A 10,058-nucleotide genomic window follows, 5' to 3' on the forward strand; every position below is an offset into this window, starting at 1 on the left:
GATTACGATTCTGTGGATTAAAGTAAAAAAACTTTACAGGTTCTCCCAGAGCACCTGACCCAGCCTGGGGCTTCACATGGTGCTTGAGCTGGGAGTCATCCTGCTGCAGAGAAACAAAAGGTATTCTAGGTAAGGGAACAGCACAGAGAAGGCACGGAGGCAAGAAACAGCCTGGTGCGTGAGGACTACACGGAGTGGGTGGCAGACGGGTGGCAGATGGTGAGCCTGGGGNGGAGAAATGCCAGGGTGGGGCAGTGCGTCATCCCATGAGGGGCCTAGCATTACCCACAAGGGAGTCCTCACCGCATCCTGGCCGAGGGCTTCAACCTCAGGGAGAATCCTGTCTGAAGGTGGCGGCCCTCGGTCCAGAACTACTTCCCTGGTCTGCGGAGCAGGTTTCGGTCATGATGGGGCATGTGCTTGGAGAGGGCTCAGGCCCCAGGGAACCTCCCAGCTTCAACAGTGCCAATGGCCCCAGACAGAGCGCCTCTCACCTGCACCCCCAAGAAACTTACACAGTTTCCTATGGTTGCTTTCATGGCCCATCGTGGATTCCATTCGGTAGGCGGTACAGCGGGAGGGGCCCGAGGGAAGGCGAGGAGGAGATCTACTGACAGAGGGCTGTTTCTCTGCCTCAGGAGGGATGCACTCCAAAGAAGGGTTGGGCCGGTGCAGGGCTCAGCCCAGATTCAGAGGGCGTGCGTGCTGAGGGCTCCAGAGGAAGCAGGATGCCTTTGTTACCTGCTTCAGCCTCTGAGGGGATGGAGGCCCGGGGCCTCCTGCGCTGGGAGCGGCCGGCTAGGGGGAGGGCAGGAGGTAGCGGGTGAGCAGGTAGAGGAGGCCGGCGATGCCCGCTAGACCCGTCAGGACCCCCAGCCTCAGGGGCAGGTACTCGAGGGAGCGCTCCAGCTCGCCATGCAGGAGGACGACCTGGCGCTTGGTGAGGCTCCACTCCCCCGAGTTGTCTAGGACGTGGTGGGCCATGCGAACCTTGTCCTTCAGGGGCAGCTGGGCCTTGATCCGGGCCTCCGCGTCCTCGCGGTTCAGGCCGTTCCGCCGCATCAGCCGTGCCAGCTGTGTGTCCCGGTCACTGAGGACAGGGCGGGAGGGCTGCTCAGGCACTGTGGGCCCCAGCCTCCCTCCCGCTGGCGGGTGACAGGGACGGGCCACCCCTTCCCTCAAACCTCTTTCGGGTCCCCCCGGGTCAGGGAGGGGTGCTGCCCCCACCTCACCCCACTCTGTGAGGACCCCCGGCAGTATGCCGGGCTGTCTGGACTCCTTCCCGGAAACAGGAGGGAGAAGGGCTGCGGCAGCTGTTCTCTGCCATCTGGGGTCTCGCTGCGTCGCCATGAGGCCTGAGATTTCCCAGTTATAAGATGGGAAGATCCGGTCATCTGGCATCAGCCGCGTCCTGGATCCCTGGGTGGGTGACCTTTACTGAAAAGCCTGTGCCTGCCAGCCAATCGCTTCCTATAGTTCCCCTGGGACTTGGGCCTGCTGCATCCAAAAGAGCTTCCTGAGCCCCCACAAACACCCCTCTCGTTGCCTCACTACCCCCACCCCTTCACATTTTGAGCTGGGGGTGGTGGCTGCTGTGCTCGATGCCACTGACAGAGTGGGACAGGCAAGCCCCAAGGTGCTTCCGCTTAGAGCGAGGACTTGAGAGCTGGGTCTGGTCCTTGGGACAGCACCAAGCACCGCAGGTTAAGCCAACCACCACCCAGTCTCCTGGCTCCAAAAGAAATTCAAATAAAATTAAATTAAAAATAAAATAAAGTAAAGTAAAATAAAATAAGAAAGAAAGGGGTGTCTGGCTGGCTCAGTTAGCAGAGCATACAACTCTTGATCTTGAGGTTATAAGTTTGAACCCCACATGGGTGTACAGATTACTTAAAATCAAATAAAATCTTAAACAAGCAAACGGAAACCAAAGGAAATTCAGGGAGTATGTCTGTTGCCCCCTCTGATATTAGCAGGTAGGTCCTTCCTCAGGAAACTCCAGCTTGCCTTTGGCTACACAGGAACCCTGGGCTGTCCTCTGGGGTCACCTCGAGCCCCTCTCTAGCTCTGCGGCTGCCTGAGCCCCTCAGTGGGGACAAGAGGGTGTGGGCCACGGCAGCTCTTCTCTGCCACCTGGGGTCTCTCTGCCTTGCCACTCGGCCTGAGTTCTCCCAGTTGTAAGATGAGACGATTGAACACTACGGTTTGGTCTCCACTTAGGTGTGGCCTAGACCAGAGGCCTTCCTGGGATGTGTCTTCCACTGACAGACACAAACTGAACACTAGTCAATTCCAATGGCATTCAGAACAGAATGCTCCAGAAAATCATTTCTGGCTGGCTGATAAGACCTGTAGAGGGGCGCCTGGGTGGCTCAGTCGGTTGAGCATCCAGCTTCGGCTCAAGTCATGATCTCATGGTTCGTGGGTTCGGGCCCCGTGTTGGGCTCTGTGCTGACAGCTCAGAGCCTGGAGNAATAGGACTTCTGATTTCCTTTGTTATGAGGACAGGGTCCTGTCAGGGTCGTGGGGCCAACCCCTGCCTGGCTAAGAATAAGGACTGGATCTTAGTCATGGACGCTGCAAATCTGGGGCTGGGTAAATCTGGGTGAAAGCAGGCAGGGGGCTCAGGGCCACCTGTGAGTGCACATCCTTCAGAAGGTGTGGCCTGGATCAGAGGTCTTCTTGGACTGGGAAGGCAGAGCTCCCTACAGCCCTTCCTGGGGCTCAGACACAGCCCCATGTGGTTAGTTTAAGGAGTGATGCTATTTGTGGTAATAGGATTTTTACCCAAACACTTACTCCGCAATTGGCAAATTCCTCAAAAATGGGAATAATCATGCTTCAGTATAATCACACTTTGGTAAATGCCCCATATTATTTCAAAGGCACCAGGGACAGTCTGATAGTTAAAGGAATCCATCTTTAGTTTTGTAAAGTGTAGATCTCTTTTATGAAAAGCAAATACTTGCTCATTCACATGTCTCTGGCATCTCTCAAGTGTCTGAAAGTGGGGTGTGAACGGCACCACGTTCCAGCAAAGGTCCCTCTGGCTGATGAGCGGGCCTGGAGGATCTGTAGAACAGGCTGGATCTGGGGCGCCGGGGCGGCTAGGTTGGTTAAGTATCTGACTCTTGATTTTGGCTCAGGTCATGATCTCAGTTTGTGAGTTCGAGCCCCACATCGGGCTCTGTGCTGGCGGTGCAGAGCCTGCTTGGGATTCTCTCCCATCTCTCTTTCTCCGCCTCTACCCCCACTTGCTCTCTCTTTCAAAATAAATAAATACACTTTAAAAAACCCCAGCTAAATCTATGGAACCCAGGAGCCACAGCTCTCTCTGCTCTTAGCCAACAGACCAAGCTGGAAGGAAAGTGCAGTGAGAGAAAGGGGCAGGTATGGAGTCTTCTGGTGACTGCAGATACGACCAACCGGTGTCCTCACCTGCACTGGAAGATTCCCCCTATCCTTTTCTGATCCCTTGGGGGCAAAGTTCCAATTGTATTAAGACCCCGAGAGAGTACTTGGCTTTGGTTGATAGTCTTTCACAAACAGGAACTAAAGAACCCAGAGAGGTTGCAGGTTTACAGGGGAGACGTAGACCAGCGGGGGAGCCGTGAGGGTGCCTGAGCCCTAAGTGGCAGGCTCGGTGGGACGCTGTGGGGGAGGGCAGGGTGAAGCTTAGGGCATGAGCACTCCGGGCCCCACCTCCTGTGTGCTAGCGGCCTCCCACGCACCAGTCTCTGGAGAGCCACACTGTGCCCAAAATACCCACAAGAGCCCAAGTGCCCACTTCTGTGTCTGTTGTACTGGTGGGTGGCATCCAGGAAGCTTCTGGGAGGCAGAGACGCCCTGCAGCCTCATCTACTCTCTCACCCCACTGGGACTGTGACTCATTTTCTCTGACAGTTTGATCTGGCTCTGTTTGCCAAACCTATATTCTGGTTTGCTTCATGTCCTGAGGGATTCTGGGAACAAAGCTCCTTCCTTAGCTGGACTCTGACAGTTGGCTCCCAGCAACCGTCCATTCATAGGTGCTGCCAATGGGCGACCCGGACTCCCCCTCGAGAAACTTCCCCCTCAGGTTTTCTCTTCTGTAACTCAGAAGTATCAACTCCTGCTGGAAGGTAAATTGAGTGAAGTAATAAATGTGGGAGCTGTCTGGAAAATTGAGAAGTGCTAGAGGAGGGAAAAGGGAGCCCGTGACTAAACAACATGGTAGCTCAGGGCATCGGGGCTGAAGTGCCCCCAACAGCCAGCAGGGGGAGCCCTTCCCAAGCAACCAGAGAAACCTGGGGGCCTTGGCTTCCCACACCTACCTGGGGCATATCTGGGTCAGGCACAGAAGTCGTACCTGTAGGCTCTAGACACAACCACCCCAACCCCCTGCACTTCCTGGTTGCCCAGTGGAGTCCGGGCAAAGCGATGTGGGCCGGTTCCCAGGGCCCACCTTTCCAGCCTTGGCCAGGCCTGGCCATGCCCCACACTCACCAGTACACCACCACTGTGTGCTTCATGTACTTGAGCAGCTTCTTGGTCTCAAACAGCAGGGGGATATCCAGAATCACATAGCGGTATCCTGGGGAGAAGCCGGGAAACCCACAGTTCAGTTTTGCAAACACTACGTGTTAGGCCCGGGAGCAGAGGTGAAGCTGTTGGTCCCCACCACTGAGAGCTCCCTAGCAAGGGGGAGACCTTGCAAGGGTAGGCATAACCCGAAAGCTAGCCGGTTCTGATGCCATTCGTAACAGAATACTGCAGTCACTCTTGACCAGATGAGCAGGGAAGAGCTTGTGGAAGGGACAGTGTTTGTACCAGCCCTGAAAAGCAGGTGGGACTTTGATACTTGAACATGAGTGTTTGGAGGTGAAGGTTCTAGGAATGGGGAACGGCAAAGCATGCGGAGCAGTGAGGTTCTGCTGCTCTGGCCGTAGAGGCCTTGCATGATGGGCAGTGAAGCTGGTGAGGTGATCGGGGCGTGCCCAGAGGATTGAGTTCACCTTGACCTTGGACCTAAAGAGTTGTTATTTNTCCGAAAGCTAGCCGGTTCTGATGCCATTCGTAACAATACTGCAGTCACTCTTGACCAGATGAGCAGGGAAGAGCTTGTGGAAGGGACAGTGTTTGTACCAGCCCTGAAAAGCAGGTGGGACTTTGATACTTGAACATGAGTGTTTGGAGGTGAAGGTTCTAGGAATGGGGAACGGCAAAGCATGCAGAGCAGTGAGGTTCTGCTGCTCTGGCCGTAGAGGCCTTGCATGATGGGCAGTGAAGCTGGTGAGGTGATCGGGGCGTGCCCAGAGGATTGAGTTCACCTTGACCTTGGACCTAAAGAGTTGTTATTTGTGAGACACAGCCAGAGTTGGAGGAGACTGGGGAGTTTCCAGGAGGAACCTGGCCCTTTCTGCCCTGCTTCACCCATCTTTGCTAAAACAAAAACAAAAACAAAATAACAACAAAAAACCCCAAAACACCAGGGGCAGCTGAGTGGCTCAGTTGGTTAAACATCTGACTTCGGCTCAGGTCATGATCTCGCGGTTCGTGGGTTCGAGCCCCGCGTCGGGCTTTGTGCTGACTGCCAGCTCAGAGCCTGGAGCCTGTTTCGAATTCTGTGTCTCCCTCTCTCTCTGACCCTCTCCTGCTCACGCTGTCTCTCTCTCAAAAATAAATAAAACGTTAAAGAAAAAAAAACCCAAAACACCAAAACAAAAGTGTGGCTCCCTGCTGAAGAGGGGTCCTGCATGGCGCTCTCTACCAGTTCTTTGTGAGAGGTTCACATGCGGGCAGCAGCCATAGCCCCAAAAGGAAAGAGGCTGCTTTTTGGTGCGACAGGCAGCCTCCAGCCTGAGATGGCAGAGATGGGTCTGGAGGTGGTGGGCGGTTATGACTAATAAAACAGAACGTGCTCCAGTGAGGGAAACGGCTTTGGCTGGCCCTCCCAGTACACTCCAAGGCCAGTCAAGACCCACAGTGGGAGGGCGTGTGCCCAGGCTGCCCACACAGGAACACCATGAACTGCACACTCCCAGTTCCCTCCAGGCCAGTGTCCACTGGGTATGTGCAGGAAGCTGGCGAGGGTCCAGGAGCAGTGCGAGAGAGGGATGGGCGCTGCCTCTGCCCACAGATGCCTGCCTGGCTGGGATGGCCTCCTGCCGCAAACACTTCCAACCACAGAGCCAGACACACGGCACGCCAGTTCCAGGGGGGTCACAGGGAAACTGGTGCTCCAGGTGATGCAGAGAACAGGGGTGACGGCCCAGGCTGCTGGTTTTCCGGTTCCCCAGGATCTGGTGCTCAGGAAGCCCAAGGAAAACGTTCAGCTGAACGAGGGGGTTAGGAGAGTGGGCTCTGATGACGCGCCTGGGTTTGCAGCCCCTCCCTCCCCACTTTCCCATGTGACTTTGGGCCCCTTCACAAACCTCATCTGTGAGCGAAGGCTACATCCCTCACGGGGAGTGGTAAGGACCACATGAGTGAAGGCATGTAAGCTACTCATCGCCTCCTCACCCAGACGTTCCCCAAGTGCTCCATTAATGATGGCTCTTATTACCACCATTCCCTGGAAGAAGGGGGGCCGTTCAGTGCCCCCGTTCCCCTTCCAGCTCAGAACAGGAGCCAAGACCAGACCCTCTCCAGGCCTCTTATCTCCCCTTCCTGCTCTGCCCCCCCTTCCCTCTCCCCCCACTGTCCTTTCTCCTCGGCCCCTCTCTCGGGAGCTCGCGGCCAGCTCTTTGGTTCACCGGCAAAGGGCTATTCAGCTGTCACATCCCTCCTGCTTGATAAGCTCTGCAAACTATCCTGACTCTATTAAGACATCCGTCTGCCTACACAGAGACCTCCCCAACAGCTGGTGATCTTATCTGACGTTTGATTATACCAACTTTGACAGTTGTATTTGTTATACTCATCAGGGAAAAACTGGGACTGTGGAAGCCACAGCTGTCGTCCCCATTTTTCACCTTATCGAGCTGAAAAGAGCTTTCTGGCTTTTATTTAAGTGGTGGTGGTTGGGGAGAGGGGAGGCTGGGTGGATGACACAGCAGGGGAACTTTGGAGCGGGTGACATTATCCGATGCTTAATTTCAGAAGGGGAGAGCCGCCACGGCCTCAAAGCCCTGCAGATGTACTTGCAACTGGCCGGGGAGCGAATGCAAAAGGGCAGGACTGAAAGGCAGAAGGCCTCGCTCCTGGGTGGGGGACAGGCTTCGCAGACACAAGAAGCAGGACAAAGGCAGAAGGAGTCCAGAGACTCCCCTTGAGGGGGGAAGGAGGGAGGCCTGCGGCAAGGTGCAGAGATGCAGAGCAAGCTGGTCCAGCAGGGAGAATGCCTGGAGCCCACCCTCACCCCGGCCAGGGCAGGGGAAAAGGGGTAGGGGTGGGGGTGGGGGTGAGCAACGTTATGGATGTCTGTCATCTCTTTCCTTCTGAAGGGAGGTATGGGCCAGAGGAAGTTGGAACTTCTCCCTACCCTACATGAGAACTTGATGCACAAGAGAATAAAATAAGGTGTTTGGCCAAGATCATAGTGCAAAAGCCAGGAGAAAACCTAGAAGGCTGCCCCATACCCTCCAAGAAGGAAAGTCTCTGCATCGTGATTGATGGTGGGGACACAAGCAGCCAGGCCTTCCACTCTGATGCCGCCCACATTCTGCCAAAGGCCGGTGGGCAGATCTGCAGGGTCCTTCAGCCAGCTTTCCGGCCTGATCTCAAGCCACTGCTCTCTGCTGGCGACTGACCCCATCCTGCATATCAGGTCGCCCCTGCCCAACACCAGCCTGGAGAACAGGCCTGACATCGTGGCTATTGCTTGGGGAAGGCTGATAACCTCCATGAGAAGGCTCCTGCCAACTGAGCACAGACTCTGGCTTTTCACTCTCCTTTCTTTCAATCCTGGCACGTGTCAGAACCTCTCTCCACCAGGCCCCAGAGGATTATCCCCTGCTTACAACCCCTCACTCTGCACCTGCCCTGGCCATTTGGGACCCTCCCCAGTGTCCAGTCTGCAAGCTTACTTTCCCAGGCAGCCCAACCAGCACCAAAACTGACTTTGACTGTGGTTTATACCGTGCAGTGAGGGACAGGCACTGATGTGAACCCGGTTCCCCTAACAGCTTCTCGAGGTTGGCATTATTATTAGCCTCACTATGGAGAGGACGGGTTGGCTCACTCAACAAAGTCACACAGTTAGACGCTGTGAAGCTAGGACTTAAGCCCCGGTCTCCAGACTCCATTATTCATCAGCTGGTATTACTCCCATCCCTGCCAGAAAAATCAACTTACTTCCTGGGGATCGCGGCTCAAAAGCCTCAAGTGTCTCTTCTCATTCAATTGTCAACCTCTTTAAATGCTGAGGGACATGTGCACCTTTCCTCGGGGGTTGGCACGGGGGTTGGCACAGGGCTCTGCGTGGGGGGTGCAAAGGAACAGCGTGAACTTGGCAGCCAGGACAGCCAGCGCCTCTCTCTGTGGCCAGCCTTTCTGCAGAGGAGGAGGGCCCTGGCGCTGGAAGGAAAGAGCTCGTTGCACCTGTCCCAGGCCCTGGGTCTTACCTCGGAGGAAGTACTTGAAGGTCTCCTTCATCATTTCCTTGCGGATCTCAGGGTGCGTGATGGTGTTGAGTAGATGCCGCCGGTCGGGCTGGTTGAAGATCAGGTCCCCCAGGACCTTGCGATTGATGTTACCATTCTCCAGCAAGACCTCAGTGCCAAAAGCCTCCACAATGCGCCGGTGGGCAGGGTATCCTGGCTGGACGACTGTGGCATGAGGAGGGGGGCTGGGTCACTCTCCAGGGCCTCCAGGCCAGCCAGAGGCCCCCAAATGACTAGGGGCAAAATGATGGGGGAACCCAGGGGTGCCTCTTTCAGTTGGAGCGAAAACAAAACGAGAGGAGGGAAAGCAGTTAAGGAAGAGAGTGCACAGAATCCCTCATGTTGGTCACAGGGTGAGGTGTAGGAGAGGGGAGAGGAAACGGGGTGGGGAGAGGGGCAGTGTGGGGCAGGGAGCAGGAAATCAGACCGGGCCTGACGGAAAAGGCTGTCCTCTCCTCTGAGGCCTTGAAAGGACTTATAAAAAAGTGAGACAGGGGCGCCTGGGAGGCTCAGTCGGGTCAGCGCCCGACTTCAGCTCGGGTCATGATCTCACCGTTTGTGAGTTTGAGCCCCGTGTCGGGGTCTGTGCTGACAGCGCAAAGCCCAGAGCCTGCTTCCGATTCTGTGTCTCCCTCTCTCTCTGCCCGTCCCCCGCTCCCTCTCCTGCTCTTTCTCTCAAAAACAAACATTAAAAAAAGGTTTTTCTTAATAAATAAATTAAAAGGTGAGACAAAGATGAGACAAGATGGCAGAAAGGGGCACAGGGGAGCTGCTGGGCACAGTCCCACCACCTTCCAACTCACCCTGCCGGGCGATGACGTCAACGTCAACCACAGCACAGCCCAGCTGCTGGAACACCTGGATCACCGAGCTCTTGCCTGAGGCGATGCCCCCTGTCAGGCCCACCAGGAACATCTTCCCAGGAAAGAGGAGGCCAGCGAGAATGCAGAGCCGGGAGGCGGGGAATTACCGGAGCAGGGCACGCTTGGCCAGCGGGACGGCCTGCCCTGTGGACGACAGCAGGGCCTGATAAGTGTCACGCCTGCATGACCCGGGGAGAGGGAGGCCCAGGAAGGGAAGAGAGACGCAGCCTGCCCATGCAGAGTGTGGCCTTCTGAGCGTGGGGGAATCTGGGTCCATCCGAAGACAGAAACTGCTTTCAGGACAGGCCTCCAGTAGCCTTTAGAAAACACTCACAAACTAGGTGAACCAACACAGTATAAACTTAGCAGTCAAAACGCTGAGTTGGCAGAACCAGGTCAGGTGCTGCCACGCACGGTGTTTTCTGGAGGCGGTGGTACCCCGCTGCAAGCGAACTTCCCATAGGAAGGGCACACCTGTCTCTCCGTGGCGAACCCAAGGCACCTTCCAGGTGCCCACAGAGCTGTGCCCTCTCTGGCCTCCACTTTATAGTCTGGGACACTGAGGCTCACAGGGTCACAGGGGAAAATGCCCTCCCCCCCCCGGCCTTCCCCC

General features: G+C 55.9%; 1 protein-coding gene across 3 annotated transcripts in view; it reads right to left on the minus strand.

Annotated features, from left to right (window-relative positions):
- Window positions 1–234: 234 nt before the first annotated feature.
- DCAKD (dephospho-CoA kinase domain containing) overlaps window positions 235–10,058 on the minus strand; it is a 37,873-nt gene continuing 28,049 nt past the window's right edge. For 2 of the 3 annotated variants that reach the window (XM_077747749.1, XM_077747748.1), the window contains exons 2-5: window positions 9,386–9,589; window positions 8,544–8,747; window positions 4,486–4,573; window positions 703–1,090 (exon numbers count right to left, since the gene is read on the minus strand). In XM_077747749.1, coding sequence (XP_077603875.1) covers window positions 799–1,090; window positions 4,486–4,573; window positions 8,544–8,747; window positions 9,386–9,497 — 696 coding nt within the window. In that variant the 5' untranslated portion in view covers window positions 9,498–9,589 and the 3' untranslated portion in view covers window positions 703–798. Of the gene's footprint in view, window positions 1,091–4,485; window positions 4,574–8,543; window positions 8,748–9,385; window positions 9,590–10,058 lie in introns of all 3 variants that reach the window. The other variant, XM_077747750.1, reaches the window with a different exon arrangement.

This window comes from Crocuta crocuta, unplaced genomic scaffold (assembly GCF_008692635.1).
Source record: "Crocuta crocuta isolate KB4526 unplaced genomic scaffold, BGI_CrCroc_1.0 scaffold289, whole genome shotgun sequence".
NCBI lineage: Eukaryota > Metazoa > Chordata > Mammalia > Carnivora > Hyaenidae > Crocuta > Crocuta crocuta.